General features: G+C 39.0%; 1 protein-coding gene across 1 annotated transcript; it reads left to right on the forward strand.

Annotated features, from left to right (window-relative positions):
* The first annotated feature begins 5,095 nt into the window (after positions 1–5,095).
* Positions 5,096–14,482, forward strand: cfap58 (cilia and flagella associated protein 58). Its single transcript, XM_041952925.1, has 18 exons — positions 5,096–5,117; positions 5,881–6,137; positions 6,389–6,537; positions 6,626–6,776; positions 7,301–7,495; positions 8,302–8,439; positions 8,757–8,916; positions 9,873–9,955; positions 10,237–10,428; positions 10,562–10,723; positions 11,019–11,165; positions 11,433–11,573; positions 11,684–11,907; positions 12,375–12,483; positions 12,693–12,797; positions 13,379–13,498; positions 14,126–14,250; positions 14,371–14,482. The coding sequence occupies exons 1-18, from the start codon at positions 5,096–5,098 to the stop codon at positions 14,480–14,482; spliced, it is 2,592 nt and encodes an 863-aa protein (XP_041808859.1).
* The last annotated feature ends 3,925 nt before the right edge of the window (positions 14,483–18,407 follow it).

Raw genomic sequence — 18,407 nt, forward strand, 5'->3', positions numbered from 1 at the left:
GAGTGCACCAACTTAGAGAAAATCCTGAAAATTCAAAGTGAGATTCAAAGACAGCTCTTCAAATCAGCGGTGGTGGGAAATTGTAACTTTTCTGTGACTGTGCAGTTACTTCATCACCAAGGGCTTTAATGAGACTTATGTGAAGGAAGGACAGCGTGAGCTAGATTGGTGAGGCATCTCAACAAGGCTGAGACCGAGGTCAGCCTGTCTCAACAAAAAAGTACTGTATACCTCTTAATGTGCCACTGAGAAATGTGTCCATGTACATAGTGTATAGTGAGAGATATTATTTGCATGGTATAAACATTTGAATGCTACTGACAAAAATGGGGACTGGACATTAGCAGAGCAAACCTTCTGTAGCTGTAGAAGTGATCTGTGAAATCCCCAAATTTGAAGCAGTGATCAACGAAACAGCTGTGCTTACCTGAAAGGTTAAATGAGAAGAATGAGCAAACAATTCAGTAAAACCACTGACTGTACGGGAAGATCCAATCCTAATACTCTGAACAGTTAACACTGCTGTACACGTATTCTTGCTACTAATGAAACGAAAAGACTTTTCAAATTTGATCTATGAGGCAGTTTTGTCACTGTAGCATCGGGATGCAATAAAAGCACATGTGATGCAGTTAGATATGTTCAGTGGATTTTAAGCTCTTATAGCACCCACAAATGTTTCTAGAGGATGGGGTAGTTAGGGATTTGCTCTTTATTACTTCTGTGATGTCTATCAATTGATATTTTTATAGAACACATTAGGTGAACGTTACCTCACAATCTGTAGTCTGGAGTAAAAAGAAATGAAGTCAGTTTTAATGCTCTATTTGTCAGACTGCAGTCTGACTTGTGTTACGTACAGTACATAGATGTGAACCTAGAAAGTGATTGATTCTTTGTGAAATACCATATGTCATATGAGCCCCCAGTTGTGCCACACATTTTGAGATAAGTAATGATTTGCAGTTGATGGTACAGTACAAGACTCTGAAATATCTATATAACTACCGGTAATATAGAAATAGTTATGTTTGTGGTGAAGAAAAAAACAACACACATTTTTTATCACCCATTAAAACACAATTTGTAAAGAAAATCTCAGTACTGTATCGCTCTTGACTCTGAGCTGAGGAGAACAAGAGTCTGAGTCAGAGTTTGGTGTCGTTCTTCTCTGGCTTTACACGTTTTCAGATGCATTAAGAGACTTACCATCGTATTTGTGGATATCCACATTTTTGACTGATTTTGGCTTACATCCCATGTGCTAAGAGTGGAGAATCTCTGGTGCTAACATACCACGCAAGTAGAACGTTTTTTTATTGCTTTATTTTAAACTTAATGGGCCATGTTCAGTTGTTGTGGAAATGCACTGCACCCACCACCTAAAACTGCCATTTTCCTTATTTCCTCAAAAGAAAAAAAAACTAAAATTTTTGAGACAATTTTATCCCAAATGAGCAATAGACACATGTGTTGCGATATAGAGTTTAATCATTTCATTGAGATTTCTGTAAATAAAAAGACATATTGGTATTTTGACCCATGGTCAGAACTGACATTCTGCCCATAAGAATATCTTGACATTTTGGCCATGAACAGCAAATAGATAGATTTTCTTTAAAAGAAGTGGATTTTATAATAGATACTTCTTCCAGGAACCACAGGCACATTACATGACAAACCAAAATAAGAGCTAATTGCAGAAATATCACCTCTTACTGACAGGAAGGACGTTTTGAGGCAGAGACCTTCATTTAACTAAACTTGAGACATAGCCAGGCTCATTTAAAGTCAGTCATTCTGCAATTCAAAACGCTGCAGATACTTGCCATCACTGTTTCAAGATAGCAACATGGAGGGAAGTAATGAGATATTAGAATATTTCAAGTGTACCAAACATGAGTGTACAAAAAAGCATTACAGGTTTGACATTTAAAAAAAAGTTTCATCACAACGTGTAAATAATATCTCAAATAGACATACCTTGTCATATATATTTTTTTGTAGAAGAAAATATGAGGCACATCAACTATATTGAAGACTGCGTGGGAACTGGGTAGTGTAGGGTCTGCTTCAGTGACACATTATAACATGATGTAACAGACCAATGTCTGTATGTGAGTGACGGAAATATTCTAAGTGCTAGAAATTAGATCAAGAATTTTATTATTCTACAGGAAATATAGACAAATATATATATATATATATATATATATATATATATATATATATATATATATATATATATATATATATATATATATATATAGTGTCATGGAAGCAAAATGGTTACATTAATATCTATATTTGGGGACAGTACTTGTTTTCAAGAATGTATAAGTCTATATCCTCTTATTTTTATATCCATTTGCTGCTTTATACTGTAGCAATGCAGAATCTTACACAAAATAGTGAAATATGATGTCCGTCTGAGGTTTTTAGTTGTGTGCAAAACAAAAAAGAATGGTGCACCAAAATGGCTGTCACTGTACTGTATATCCCACTGTCTATTACACAAACTCTCAGAGAAGGATACAGCAAACTAGTAATTATAGCAACGTCCATTCGGTGTGAATAGCAAATGTAGTTGTTGAATTATTTGTGAGCCATCATCTTACCACACTTATTGGTTCTTTTGAGGACAATTAGTTTCTCACCAGATTATTGTTATTATTATGTTGTCACTCACCAGGCTGGCTTCTGCGGTCACACATTCATCTTTTCAAAATATTCTGTGGCATGAAAGAACGGTGAGAATCTTTTTTCCCTACTATGGTGCTCTCTTTCAATCCGTATCACAGCAGAGCACATAAATATACCGTATGTATGTAGTAGACACAGTGCTTCATGATGCTGCTTTGAACTGACATAAGGGGATCCAAATGTTTGCTTTTGGTTTGTTTTTGGTTCGAAACAGAAGCATGTGCAAGTTAATGCGATGAACGTTTTGTTGCCTTTTGTTTAAAAGTGGAGGTTGAGCATTGCAGCAGCTGCTGAAAATTACTCCAGACATTGGTGACATTCAATTCAGTGCTGTACATTGCCAAAAAACGTCATTTACATTCTGACAACTGGTGCTATTTAAAAACATCTGTGGTGCTTTTTTTTAAGTTAGTAATTTCCTTGCTTCAGACAAAATGTAGCTACACAATCCTGTACTGTACTGTAGGTTGCTGTTTGGCCAGTAAGTCATCATGTGACCTGGTTTGGTCATGTGTCGAGATGGTTTTCTTTGGCTGCTGATGTTTCAGGGAACACACAGGTCAGATAGGACTAACATTTTGAGAGGCAAAATTTAAAGTAAGGAAATTTAATACACATCATAATGATTTTGAATTATGTTTACAATTTTCTTGTTTATTTTGGTCTGAACTTCACAGTGCTTCAAAGTCTAATGTATTGGTGGTTGCAAAAAGTATCCACACATTGTGTTTGGTGCTGAGTGAACAGATTTGCTCACCATGACTTTTGATATGGTATTCATCTTAGACATTCACATCCCTCTATAGGCTTTCTATCAGGTCAAATAAACATAGTAACTCTCCCTGCAGGTACCCTTTTATTGTGCAGTATAATCACCATCAACATGGTGATAGGAGGGAGTGAAATTAATACTTCCAGTCACCGTGGAGTTTATCAGACAGGTTCTTCTCCAATCAAACTACTCCAAAACCCACCACTAGATGGCGGCTGTTGCTTTTAAGGGGCCTGCAGTGTTACTATGCTTGAAGACCAGAGAAAGATTGAAAAAGTGTGTTATAAAGATGCTGTTTAAAACTAGTTAAAAGGGTTAGCTGCAAACACTCAACTCAGCTTTTTGGAAAAATTAAAATTTTATGTACAAGTCACATGCAATACGAATGGAAGAAGAACAAACTGAACTCATTGTCTCTTCTTAATTGTTCGGTCTTCCTGAGATGTGTAGAACTAATTTGAGTTGCAGACTTCATTTTTAACTTGTGTTTGTTATCATGACCTTCTGGAAAACAACAAAAATGTGTGAGTGTGTTCACTGTTAGTTACAGGTGTAGACAACTCAGTACCTCAAAATGTCTCATCATGGAACTCTTTAATCCAGATCTGTAACAACTTATTTTTTTTTTATTATTATTTTATTTTACCATCTCTGAGAAGTCAGTGCTCATGATGCTTTTTATATTTGTTGGCACAAACACTAACAAGAATGTATGGCTATTGTAATTTCTGCTCACCCCCACTCTTCCTAAAAATTGAAGCTTTTAAAGTAACTAAATTGAGGTGTCAGTTTTTTGTATTTCAAATGTCTTGGTATGCTTGTTGTAGTTGTATATTCATAATGGTGTATATTACATCAGTTTTTATTTATTAAAATGTTTAAATTTTCTAAAATGACTTTTCATGTTATTCAGCAGATTGGTTCCTATCATTTGATCTGCTTTACATTTAAAGGTGAGTTCTGGTCTCTGCAGTGTGTTAAAGGACATTTTCAGTGTTTTTGCAAGTATTTTCCCGACTGCTTCAGGCAGCTATTGAGCTCCACTCGTGTCATTTGTTTACATGTACAAAAAAAAAAAAATATATGATAGTCACCAGTCTTTCACTGGAATAATCCTGTGTGAACCTGTGTGCCCTTTGGAAAGGTTTGTCCGTAAAACATGTGAGCAAGTGATGGCTTGCAGAAAATACCAAAAAGTGCTTTGACACCTAGGAGGTGCATTGAACAAATAATACTTCATTTTGAATGATATGTCCACATGTATCTGCCATGCCCATATGCATTTGACTGAATCCCTACCAGCTTTAGCTGAAGCTCATCTCCCTGTTGTTTGGGAATCGGGACCACATCATGTTAGTTCAAACCTGTTGGGGAGAAGTATTATCAGTAGTGTAGATAAGGCAAAACTTCAGGTGGAGATGAAACATCTTAACATTTGAAATAGGCAAGTCCGCAGCAGGTACGATACCTTATTACAAGGTGTCGCATAATGTGGCTGGCCACCGTATGGAGAGGGTAGCCTTAACATTGTGTGTCACATACCTCATCACACTTCATCCATCAATTTATCATTTGCCTCAGGTGAGTCAAGATAAGACCATGAGAAGCCCGAGGGTTCAGATGGAGCAAACACTACCACACTGTCTTTTGGAACGCAGGCGTAAAGACCTGGATGAGCACACACACACACACACACATATATTTATATATGTACATACCCCGTATCCAGCGAACAACTTTGTTGGAATCGGGATTATAATATAAAGGGAACTTCCCACACAGTATGTCATCATGATGCTGAGGCTGATTTTGTGGAAAACATTAATGGTAGAGAGACTATTTGATGGTGGCCTCGTTTCAGCTACCTGTCCGTTGTCAGTTTACTGTGGGGCTCTGGTTATTGTCCAAGCCTCCTCTCGCGAGATGAGCGGTTGCCTAGCAACCGGTGTCAACAGCTCCGTCGAAATCTCATACTAATGCTACGTTTTCTGTAAGGATTCGCGAATTAGCTATATATTGACTCTTTAATTCAAAGAATGGCGGTAAGTGCTCTTCCGGGTTTGGTCGCAAAAGGTTTGCAAGGCACCTTAACGTTGTTTATTGAGCAGCATGCATTTAACGAAACGCTGGTTAAAGTTATTGTGGCCAAAATAAACGTCAGTTCGTCAAATCTGACGTCCATTAGGCCGCGCGGAAAGTGGACTGTTAGCATGTTCGCTAACGTTAATTTCACTGCTCTGTTATCTGTATTAACTGTGCATTAGTGGAGCATACAGGGTCAAACAACACAGTGTTTTAACTTTGACCTAACATACATCTGTCTAGCCTGTTAAGATCATTTTCAGCCTTCGCACGTTTACTCTTTCAGCCTGTGGCTCTGCTGTACTTCCAGGAGACAGGACAAGTAGGAGAGGACATGTTTGAGTCCTTGGAGGAGTTCCAGATGGTCCTCAATGAGCTGGTAGGGGACAAGAGTATGGAAAAGATCCGGGTTGAGTACCAGAAGCTCATCCATGCGCTGAAGAAATCCAGAGAGAACGAGAAGAGGCTAATGTCTAAATGCAGAGAGCTGAATGCAGAGATTGTGTCCACCTCAACCAAAGTTGCAGCTGCCCTTAAACTGTCCCAGGAAGATGATACGACAATTACTTCACTAAAGAGGGTATTTTTCCGGAACATGAGAGGCTGCAGTATAATCTAGCTTGTCTTATTTATTTATTTGTTTGTTTATGGCCCTGAGTTGGCATCATTTCAAACATGCAGATTATGCTACACTTGGGATTGTGTAAAGTAAACAAGAAATTCAAATTGATGGAAAATGTAGTGTTTAGTTTAGAAAGTTCCATTCTGTTTGATCATTTTGTTCTTCTCGACTTCTCATATTCCATTAACTCAACACGGTTTTCACTGTAGGAGCTGGATAAAGCCTGGAAAACGGTTGATGCTGCTCATGATAAAGAGAGGAGAGATAAAGAGACCATCAGAACTTTAAAAGAAGAAGTTGCCAACCTTATCAAAACGGCTGAACAACAAGCTGGCTTCTCTATGGACCAAGAGCAGAGGTGAGCCATTTGTTGTGCTCCCCATGCTCTTAATAATTCATACTGTGAATAGTAAAGTGGATGGAACCAACTGTATTCTGTTTATCAGTGACAGACTTAAAATGAATGAGGAGTTGGCTAAGGAGAGGGATCAGCTGCTAACAAATGCCGAGGGTCTGCGAGAAAAACTAAACAAGGCCACCGCAATCCAGCAGGAGGTAGAGGCCCAACGAGATACTGCCTTAGAGAATGTTTCTCAGGTAAATACATTTCAAATTCTCATAGACAGTAGGCTGACATTTACACTTTTACAGACACAAGGAGTTTCTGTGGCTTACGACTATGCCCTCAGCTGCAAGAAAATGATCTCATGAGACTTTTACTCATGGGAAGATTGCCAAAACTTTGCAGATTGTGTGATGGTAAAGCAGACATGTAGAGAAGTAGAGGGGAATCAGATTTTAATTTATGCTTACATTACTTATGTTTTTGTTTATGTGTATTACTACATCAATGCGTCTGCAAATTGCCACATGTATGTACAAAAGAAATGTACTTAAACAGTACAATAGCATACTCATGGAGCTACAAGCCTTTTCACTAAACTGAGAAGGGAAATATTTACTTTTGTTGTATAGGACTAGTTCCAGTTGGATTCTGTTTTTTTGCAGCAGTGGACTCTAGGGGAATGCAAACCATTGTGCTGAAGCCAGTGGGCTGGCAAATAAAATGAAATGAATCCAGTTCTGATGCCAGCTTCTTGCTGCTCTGTGTCTAAATCCAGCTCCAGCAGGAGCTTCAGGTACAACAGAATGAGATTTCTCGGGAGAGGAGGTTGAAGGAAAAGCTGGACAAGGAGGTGAAGCAGCTGCAGGTTGACATGGAGGCCAAGATGGGGAACATCAAAGCTCTGAATCAGCAGGGCCAAAGGGCCAAAGAGGAGCAGCAGAGACTGGAGCAGCAGCTGAAAGAGCTAAAGGTGGGTGGAGTGATGAATGGAGCGGGACATATACATATTCTTTGTGGTGTACTGTTTAGGAAAACAATGATATTTGTCATCCGAGTTGAAAATATAAATGGTTGTAGGATATACTGTATATTTGTAATTATATGTTTTCTTTAATCAAAATATGTAAAGGTTTATTATATATACTGTATGTAGAACTCTGGTATACAGAACATGAAAAAGTGTTCACAAAAGCTGATTTTTTTTTTTTTTTTGCTAAGCCTTCCTTTCCTTTTTTGCTAAGATTGAATTTCAAACAGAACACAGGTGTGTGACAAATTAAGCATAAAACCAACTTAAACTCATCATAGTAAGGTGTTGAGCCTCCAGAATAACTTCCGTGGACCTTGGAACTCTACTACAGAGATGAGCAGCATTCCTGCAAATATAAACATTTCTTGTTTTGATGATGTTCTCCCATAAGTGCTCATGTTGGGATCTGGTAACCACGTGGGCCATAGCAACAGATGCACATCATTCTCATCAAAACATTTAACAGCCTCTTGTGCCCTGTCCTGATTTTTTATCTTAATTTATCAACAAATGTATGCATAAATAAATATATCTTAATGAAAGCACCAAAGTGGAGTTAACTTGTGTATAAAACCAATGGGCATTTAAAAACCACTATATACATTGTTGTGTGTTCATCTTTTATCATTTAGGGATGTTAACCATAATACTGCAAAGCCAATATACACATTATTGTGTGGTTGATAACATACTGTACTGCAGTATGTAATAAACGTAGTGTCGTCCCCCCCCCCTACCCATGACAGATCTTGAATGAGCGATCCACCAAGGATCTGGAGCAGATGCATGTGAAGAACACCAAGCTGCAGCAGGATTGCGAGCAACTCTTATCAGTCAAAGACCATCTCTCCTTGGAAAAACAGCAGAATGCAAATGAGCTCAAGGTGTGTAGGCACTACTCAGCTTACCTTTACAAGTGAGTGTTGTTTCAAACCTACAGTAGCAAAAGATACCTGATAATGGATAAACTGATTCTCTACTGATGGACCACAAGGGGCCACTACTCAACACAGACAGTACATCCTCTAATGAGCAATTCAGAAACACGGTTTGGTCTCTGTGGTCAGAGAGACAGATCAAATTGGAGTTATAGCAGTCAGCACAGTAGCATCTGTTATCCACTCTCCTTTTTCAAAACCCTTTCACCTTCTTGCTGCCTCTGTCTAATGCTTCACACAACTCCTACCGTCCTACCTGTCAGATGAGAGAAGAGGAGGTGAATCAAATGCGTCAGGAGATTGCCAAACAAACAAAGATGAGAGAAGCCATCCAGAAGAAGTTCCACCAAATAGAGGATCAGAAAGCTGATGTGGATGTACAGAGAGAGACACTGAAGGCTCAGATCGCTGGTCTGGAGAAAGGTACAGGAGCTTCCCATGTTTTCTTATAGACACAACTAGAGACTGGCATGAACCATCATCTTCTCCATGTTCCCAGTATTTCTTTCCTTCAGTGCACCCTGTCTTGGTCTCTGTAATCTCATCAGTCTTAAATTCTGAAATCTGACATGAGATGATGAAACCTAAATGTTCATTCTAAGTATTAAGAGTATAAGGCGAGAATGTATCATTGTGGCCAATTACTTTATAAGAGTACATAAGTATGTATGAATTCATTTCTTTAACCTGTATTTAAATTTTTTGCAATTATTTCTTTTATTTTGATCTTCTGTATTTTGATGTACAGGTGGATGCATACAGTAACAGTCAACTTGAATAAACCACATAAACATAAATGTTAAAAGACTGTATGACATCATGCTGTGAATACAACAGATTTCTATTTACGCACAGCCAAACTATACATCCCACAATCCCAGTCTGCAACTTCCCATAAATTATTCCTGTAGACATCCAGTATGTCAACCACCTCAAAAGTTGAGAAAAAATATTTTACCCAGTGACAATAGTATAGTTTACGCCACATAAACACCTCCTTATTCATTTTATGCATTTTTATCATGTGATTCCACAATCAGATGGTTTCACATTTTGTTGTATTGACCCTGGTACCCAGCATATGTCTCCCTGATTTGCTAAAATGCAAGCAAATCTGTGAACCCTCGTATAGCTCTATTCTATATGAAGTGTACAATTTTAGATTCTATCAGTGCCCCTGTCCATCATCTTCGCTTCAATTTTCTTGTATTTGTAACCCCCACTTTAGTCTCTGATTATTCAGAATTGATTTTAGACCTAAGCCTAGTACTAAAGTGCTTGAAATTGCATAGTGGCACAGTAATGGAAGGGAACTGGTGAATAGAAAAGTATCCAGCACTATTGGTTTTGACTATCTAAACATTTTTCTCCCTCTGCAGATCTTGAATCTTCAAAAAAGCAAGTTGAAGCTGACAGGAAAGCCATAGAAGAGCTAACCCGCGAGAGAGACTTCTTAAATAAGGTACACATTGCAGTGTAGGTTCTTGCAAACAGAGGCAGTTGTGTGAGGCACTATACTCTATTATATGTACATGTTCTGTCATTAGAAATGTCAAAACAGGGGAGAATTGCAGTAAACACTGTACAAGCAACCCACAGGGTATTTATCTCGTTATCAACATACAGTTTACTTTTATGTTATACTAACATACAATTAGTATATTATAATATACAATTCCTGCTTCTCAACCAGCTAGAAATACTTGTGTATGTGTGCCATGTATGTATCATCACATTTAAAAGAACATGATCAAGGCTGCACAGTCAACGGAGAAAGAGCAGAACCTGGTGAAGCTCCTCGAGCAGGACAAGAAGACCTTGGAACATGAGATCAATGGCTACCGCCAGGAGGCCCAGAAGCAGTGCAAGATCATCCAGCAGCTAGAAAAAGAACGTGACCGCTACATCAATGAGACCAGCAACCTCATGCAGAAGGCAGGTTCTGCTGAAGAGCTAGCTCATTGATTTTTTTATTTTGATTAATTTTAACATTACAAGAAGATTTTTAGTTATGTATTATCACAAGGTTGTGAAATACACCATAAACCTTGGCCTCTCCTTTCAACAGGTGCAGCAAAAAATGAGTGATGTTGAAGTAAGAGAAAGAGAGATATTTGATTGGAGGAAGAAGGTGACAGAGGCAGAGTGCAAGCTCAAACAGCAAGAGAACCTGCTGGAGTCTGTCGTGGCTGAAAGGAACCTCTACAGCAAAAACCTCATCGAAGCTCAGGTACCAGTGATGTGCTCAGTCTCCCCACAGCTGTTCTTCAGTTGGTTAGTTAATTATCCAGCTAGCCAGTGATTCAGCTGTGGACCACGTTAAACCAATACTCCTGTGAGCGTGAGTCTTGAAATAACATAACACAATAATATTGCAGGATTTGGATTGTCCACATTTCTGTAGTTCCTTGTGTTTATATTCTGTATTTGCTAGTATGAAAAGATGGCTGAGGCTAAATATGCCCTCATGTATGTATGTTTTTCCCTTCCTTTCCTTCATTCCACTGTTTCTCTCTCTACTTCAGGAAGAGATTGCAGAGATGAAGAGGAAGATGAAGACCATGAACAACCAGGTCACCCGACTGAGAGATGAGATCACTGGGAAGGAACTGGCCCTTGCCAAGGATCAGCAGGAACACAAGCGATTAGAGAAGGATAACGAGGCCCTCAAGGTACAGCACCCTGCATCTTTGCTTCATAGTGGGGTGTGGTTTAGAGTTCCTTATCATGATTTAGCATGTTATTATTTAACCATTTTACCAACTAAAAGGCCTCTGTAAAGCCAAATCATTATATTCATGCAAAACTAGCACTGGAAACCACAGATCAACTTCTAGGCCAAAGATAGCCATTCAGAGTGGTTTTATCACTTTTTAGGGCTATCTTCACTGTACATTCATTTGTATGCATGTGTGCACCATCTCTGTGTCCTGCTACAGGGGGAGCTACAGGTGATGAAGCTTCAGCTTGAAGAAACAAAGCAGCGTGTTGACACTCAGAAAGCAGAACAGCAAAAACTGCAGAAGGTTATAGCTGACGCTGACGCTGAGCAGATCCAACAGAAGAAACAACTGGAACAGGTAAATCAAGATGAGGAGGAATACAATATGTAGTATAGAAAAAGAACACAACACACGTGAGACTGACGGAGACTTGAGTCTGATTATTGGTTGCTGAAACTTTTCACAAGGTGATCAGAGAGCGGGACAACCTTGGAAAACAGCTGCTACGCTGCAACGATGAGCGTGCACTGCTGTATGAGAAGATCAGGATCCAGCAATCAATCCTGGGCAAGGGGGACTTCCACTACAACCAGCGGATGGAAGACATCCGCCTGCTCATGCTGGAGATCAAGAGGCTCCGGCGCAAGAAGAGCATCCAGGACAAGACTGTGCCCAACACAGAGGACCTGAGGTAAACGAGAGAAGAGGTATCCGAGCCGGATGAGGAGAAAATGAAGGAGAGGAGCTTGAACAAAGACAGTCAGCAGTGAAGTGCTGTAACAGATGAATTTAGAGTAGAGAAGCAGGGCAGGATGGAGAAAGAAAGAGGTGACCTACAAAGTACAATATTTAGTGTAGAGGCATACAATTCAAAGAAAGATGGAACAAGGTGGAGAGAGATCCAGAGCCAGAGGTCACTGTACTTCATTACTTCATTACCTTAATTTTGATATTTCAAAAATGCTCATCATTTTGTATTATGATGCCTATACAACCTCTGGATGAGGAGCCTATTGTTTTTTATAGCATCTTCTTTTGTCTCTGCTTTTCTACATCTGGCTCAAATTGCCTTCCAGTGAACTATGGGACAAATTTTGTACATTAATTGTTAAAATAACATCTGTGAAAAACGTGTTAAAAACTGTTGTTCTATTGCAGGCGAGAGCTGTTCCACCTCCAGAGGGAGCTGCTTAGAGAGAGGACACGGAACAGCGTCCTTGAGGAACAGCTGAAGCCCATAAATATTCACCGATGGAGACGACTGGAGGTCTGTGTGGATAAGCTTGAAGCCATTACAGGTCCTAGTCTGTTGTACTTGTTTTTCTCTGCCTCACAGTGACATTAACATTTAGCATCAACATTTTCTCTTCTAGTTTATGTGAAAGACCACTCACACACTTCAAGCACAGTAAACCTCATTATTCCTAGAGGAACAGGTCAGGCCATTAACATTTAATAAATGACTCTCTCCTGCAGGGCAGTGATCCTGGCAAATATGAACTCATCCAGAAAATTCAGTCCTTACAAAAACGACTGATTGCCAAGAGCCAAGAGCTTGAGGAACGTGAACTCTTATTACAGGTAAACACTTGACATTCTTTCCACACACACACACACACACACACACACACACACACACACACACACACACACACACACACACACACACACACACTTTACATTCCTCTTTGGATTAATTAGTTTTGTCCTTCTGAGGGAGCAATTTGATTTCTTCAAAAAGGAGCTAGTTTGTTAACCATTAACCATTAACCATTACTTGTATTACTTCTATTCATTACTAATTTAAGTTACTGTATTCAACACTGAGAGACAGCAGTAGCCAAGGACTTGGCAGACCCTCAAGGATGTCTTGTAGAACAAGAAAAGAGTAACAACGAGAGATTATCATCCTCAGTTTATTTTAATCCTACCCACAGGAAAGGAAACTGGACCCATTCATGAATGTTTTAGTGGTTAGCTAAAATGATCTCTGTTTTAAACAAGATTGTATTTGACTTTAAAGGCTTATTCACATGCTCTAGTAGATATTTACAGCAGGCTGGTGTATGTGGGAGTCAAAATCAACTACAGTATGTATGTACATGGTAGTAAAGGAACATGTCAGTCACTCACTCATTCTTTCCCTCTGTTTCCCAACCAAGGAAAAGGAGAAGCTGTATGTGGAGCTGAAGCAAATTCTGGCCCGGCAGCCGGGTCCAGAGGCCGCTGAGCAGCTCCAGCAGTGCCAGTGGACCATCAGAGAGAAAACTAAAAAACTCAAGGTCATCCTAAATATCCTTTTCCTGCCAGTCAAAGCACATGTGAATTCTTTTTTTTTGTTGTTGTTTTCATGTTTTGTTTCTTGATTTTCCCAAGTCAACTAGTTATATCTCTTTTTCTGTCCCTCACTATCCTCTGTGTCCATTAAAAACAGGTTAGGTGTTGTCAAATTCTTACTCACCATGTACAGTATTCACTTGTTCTAAGTTTTCTCCAACAAAGCCTGATCTGATTTAAAAAAGGCTCTTCATGAATGTCAGTGCAATGACTATTAATTATGTAGAGCAAGTTGTCTAAATTCAGTACATGGCAAGTGATAGTGCCAAACATCATAAGATCTCTGTCAATTTGTTGTCAGATGCACTTCAATATTAAAGGACTGTGAATTGATACTGTTTCAGACAGGTCATGCTTTTACTGACACATTTTTTCAAAGTCAAATGATCTTCACTATGACAACTTACAGTTTCACTGTCCATGTGTATGTAGAATATTTTGCTTATGTAAATAACAAACACATATACTGTTTATCAAAGGAGACGCTGTGGCTGATTTCAGGTGAAAAACAGTACCTGTTTATTTTTTACGTTATATGACAAAATTATGTTTTTTTTTCTCTGATTACACAGGTGTTGATAGCAGAGCTAAGAATGGTCGACTCCAAGATGAATGAGTACAAAAGTGAAAATCAAAGTTTAGCGAATGAGCTAGCAAACCTTAAGAAGAAGTACCTCAGTCAGAAAAAGCTTCACAGGTAAGGCTGATGTTTGTTTTACATCATCATTGTAACGCTGGGTATTACTGATGAGTGTACACTGTAGCAGTAAGTTATAGTTGTGTTCACTCTCTGATGGATTTCTCTGTTGCTTATCAGTGAGCAGAGGACCAAGACCAAGGTCGAGCAGCTGGAACCTCTGCCCCAGCTGAGCAGCAAACCTCACTTCACCGGAGGAGGCTTCAGGATCGACAACCCTGTGAGAAGATAACGGCAAAATTTTACAATCCATTAGACATCTTTAACATAATTTGAAGTGAAAAAATATCTATCCCTACAAAACCTGAAATTATCAGCTAGTCAGAGGTTTTCAAATACCCTGTATTTTACCATTAATCAATCATGACCTCAATCCTCAAATAATTTTCATTAAATAATTAAAAACTGGTGCTCATTTCATTTGAGCAATTCCTCCCACAACACAGGACAGCTGTGAACCCATACTATCACGTTCTAAGAGATATTTTAGATCAGTATGTAAATCTTAAATCTTAAGCAGCACATCGGGACCCTACCAAGTTCTTGTTCTTTCCATCTTAGACTTTTTTTTCTCTGTCTGTTAGTCTGTCTCACTATATGTTCAATAAACCGTTATCCATACCTTTTTCTCTTAGTAGACTGACTAACTCTACATCACAATCCAAATGTAGTAAAGTGCAGAAGGAAACGAAATTTACATGAAATCCAACCATGGACAGGTCTCCTCCCAACAAATTCCACATGACGCATTCGATGTGCAGGGTCACATTTTTTCACATGAGAGGAGTGACAATGGGAAGTACATACTGTATGTACTGTACCTTCAAAAGATAAGATAAGATTATATATATATATATATATATATATATATATATATATATATATATATATATATATAATGGTAATGGGCCTGTGGGAAAGAGTATTTATAACCTCAATCAGAGATCATTTCGCAGAGACGATATTTCTGAACAGACATTCAAAAGTTAAGACAGGTAGAGCTGCAAGTGATACAGATGATTGCCTGATTGCTCAATATTGTAATTATCCCATATTATCTAACCTGAATAGGTACTAAGTAGGGCCAAAGTAGTTCTGTCAGTACCCTTAAAAGTACTGATTGTTGGAAACAAGATCCCAAACTGAACAACTTATTGATCACTTGCAGCCTTACCGGCCGATGAGTCAGCAGTTTGTAACAGCAGTAAAAAAATGTTGAAGGTTTTTTTTTAATTGTGAATCACCTCAACCATGAAAACCATGAAAGAGCCTTAAGTACACACGAAAATGTGCAGGAAATATTAGGCGAATTGGTCCAGTGGTATGCAAGATTAGCTGTGTACAGATACTGTACAAACACAAACACACACATGACCAAATGCTTGATCTCTTCCAGGCTTACACCTGGCAGGGATAAAAAGTAGTGCTGATTCAGCTAACTAGTCATGAATTTTTGACACCATGAAGACAAATCATCTGACTACTGCTTGCTGTAAAATCACTCCTTTGGGTTGCACAGGCCTTTCATTTCTGGGTTTTTACTTGTCTCAGTGTGTAAAATCTGTCATTTGCTTTATTTGCATCAATTTGAAAAAGCACTTACAATGTATTACATCAGAAACATGCTCTGTGAATAAAACTCTCCCTCTTTTAACAATAAGTGCACCGCTTGATATTGAATTAAAAATCCTAAAATGTATATTGGGGATTTTTTGCAGCTTTTTCATGTCTGATATTTAAAACAACACTTTGCATAGATTTTATTTCAAAAGACAAGGGGAAGCCGAACAGACAGATCCAGTTGGCGATTGTCTTCACCAGAAATGTCATCTTTTATCATGAAATATACATCAAGTGTAAACTGCACACAAATACACATTTAACCCCCCCCCCCCAGAAAAAAACTTTAATGTATAGATAGGATTATAATGGGACATCCAATGAAAGGATTCACATGAGCTGCTTATTATCAACATCTCATTCTGTTGATGTTGAAGAATGCAGTAAATTCCCTGTAATTCCTGTTGATCTTAGGACTCCTGGCAGCGGCAGTATGCTGCTATGAGTTGGTGTTCACTAATCTATACAGTTTTAGTTCTTCTCATGGACAAACACACATCAACCGCAGTCACTGTCATTCCTGTGGTGCTCAATCGTGCCCCAGTTGAGGACAATTTTTATTTTGTCCTCTAGGGTAAAGCCATGGTGTAAGGTTGGGTCCTCCAATCCTACCGAGAGTAGTGGGATTTATATGCAGATGAAGATCTTCCTTAAAGGTTGAATTCAGGGCAATTTATCTTATGTATAATTAACTATTGTTAAGATAAATTTGGGTCTTACACTGACTCCCACCTCCTCAAATATTGCCAGCACATTTACAGCCAACTCTGGTGGTGTTTACAAAGTGAGAGTTGTCTCCTCCTTATTCCCCTCTGTTGCTTGGGAAGTAATTCCTTGGCCAGGACAATTACAGTGTAACCATGGCAACCAGCGTCTGTGCAATGCTCGGCTGTGTGAGCTGTGTTACCGTAGTAATGGGAGGCCTCAGACAGGCCAGATCTCCTTTCTTCCCTTCTCCCCTTTTCTTGTTGTGTGAGGAAGAAGCAGCTGCTTAGAGAAACTAATGAAGTTGGTGTTTGTTTGGCCGGTTGGTGCTGATGTTTGTTTCACACTGATCATGATGGTATTTGTGTGCACTTATGGCGCGTGTGTGTTTTTAGATATGTAGGTATAGTGAGTACAGCATGTTCTGTGATGTGAGATTTTATTTTGTTTACAGTGTACAACGTCTTTAACTGAGCAGGTAGGCACAGCCCCTCCTCTGTACTGACGTCACGTGTTCAGTGAATCAGTTTGCAGCTTTTCTCTTTGTCTTCGCCTGTTGGATCTGCTTGCCAATTTCTAAAATTATGGTGTCTATTTTGGAAGGACAAAAAACCTTTTTTTCACTGATTATTTTTCAGTTTTGTCCTAATCACCAGCTAGTGCTCACAAAATATACAGTGGTATGTTTATCAGTGGAGACAGGAAAAAGATCCAAAATACATCATACCATCACTGTTTGAAATATGTTATGGAAATGTGTGCATCGTGAACAAGTCCTCACTTTGACTGCTTATTTTCTCAATTCTCGCAAACCCATCAGGCTGTAAAAAGCTTAATATGTCAAATCTGTTCATATCTGACTGCTGGATGTTCCAGACCTCAGAGATAGTCGTATTATATTTTCCCTGGTCTGAGTGCACTCTGGGTGTGATAATAACGTGAACTGTTATGTGAGTGCATGTTTACACTCGTCCAGCTGTGGCTTTTAGACAGGAGGTCAAACCCCAACCATAGATTGTAATCAGGGATTACGCAGATTTTGAAGCATAGGCTGTGAAGGAAGGAGGGTTCAATAATAACTTCTTTAATTTATAAAATGTGAATGATGTAGTGAAAAGCAGTCAGTAGAGGGGATTCTCTTTATTTTTCATATATCTATGAGATTAGCTATGACCAATAATCTTCATTTGAATTTATTTGTACAGAGGTGCCATTTAGGGATTGGAGGGCCAATAGCATTATGAAAGTTTGTGTTAGGGGTGGAGAGGTTGGAGAAGCGCCTTGTGACCGGAGGGTCGCCAGTTCGATTCCCCCCACTGGACTGGTAGAGAAACTTGGGTGCCCTTGAGCAAGGCACTTAACCCCCCAATATGCTCCCCGGGCGCCTGATGCGGCAGCCCACTGCTCCTGTGTGTCTCACTGCATGTTGCATGTGCATGTGTGTGTGGTATATCTTGGCATTAAAAGAGAAATGGGTATTCTTGGTCTTTGACTAATTAAAAATGCTTATTGCCTGGCATAATGCTATATGCTGCACACCTTTCCGTCTAGTTTGTCTGGCTTGATGTGCCTCCCCTTACGTTCTCAATGTTGTTTGAAAGATCACTTGAATGATTATTCATTGTATTGCAGGGAACTTAAGATGAGTTGTGTAAGAATGGTCTCCCCTCAGCACACAAACATTTTCTCTTTAAGCTATTTAGTTTTTCTCTGTTTTTTCTTTTTTTTGTGTTTGTGTTTCTGTTTTGTGATAGTTGGGTGGGATGATGGGTCTGGATTTTGTTTTTGTCTGTTTGACTGACTATGCACATGTTGTTTTTCTATTTTCTTGC

This window comes from Chelmon rostratus, chromosome 14 (genome assembly GCF_017976325.1).
Source record: "Chelmon rostratus isolate fCheRos1 chromosome 14, fCheRos1.pri, whole genome shotgun sequence".
In the NCBI taxonomy this organism is placed as follows: domain Eukaryota; kingdom Metazoa; phylum Chordata; class Actinopteri; order Chaetodontiformes; family Chaetodontidae; genus Chelmon; species Chelmon rostratus.

Bases quoted from the DNA above. Each gene is read 5' to 3' on its own strand.
- cfap58 (XM_041952925.1), top strand. From the start codon at position 5,096: ATGGAGCAAACACTACCACACT. The intron at 6,777-7,300 runs GTAAATACATTT...GTCTAAATCCAG, and splicing joins CCTTAGAGAATGTTTCTCAG to CTCCAGCAGGAGCTTCAGGT. The intron at 12,798-13,378 runs GTAAACACTTGA...TTCCCAACCAAG, and splicing joins AACGTGAACTCTTATTACAG to GAAAAGGAGAAGCTGTATGT.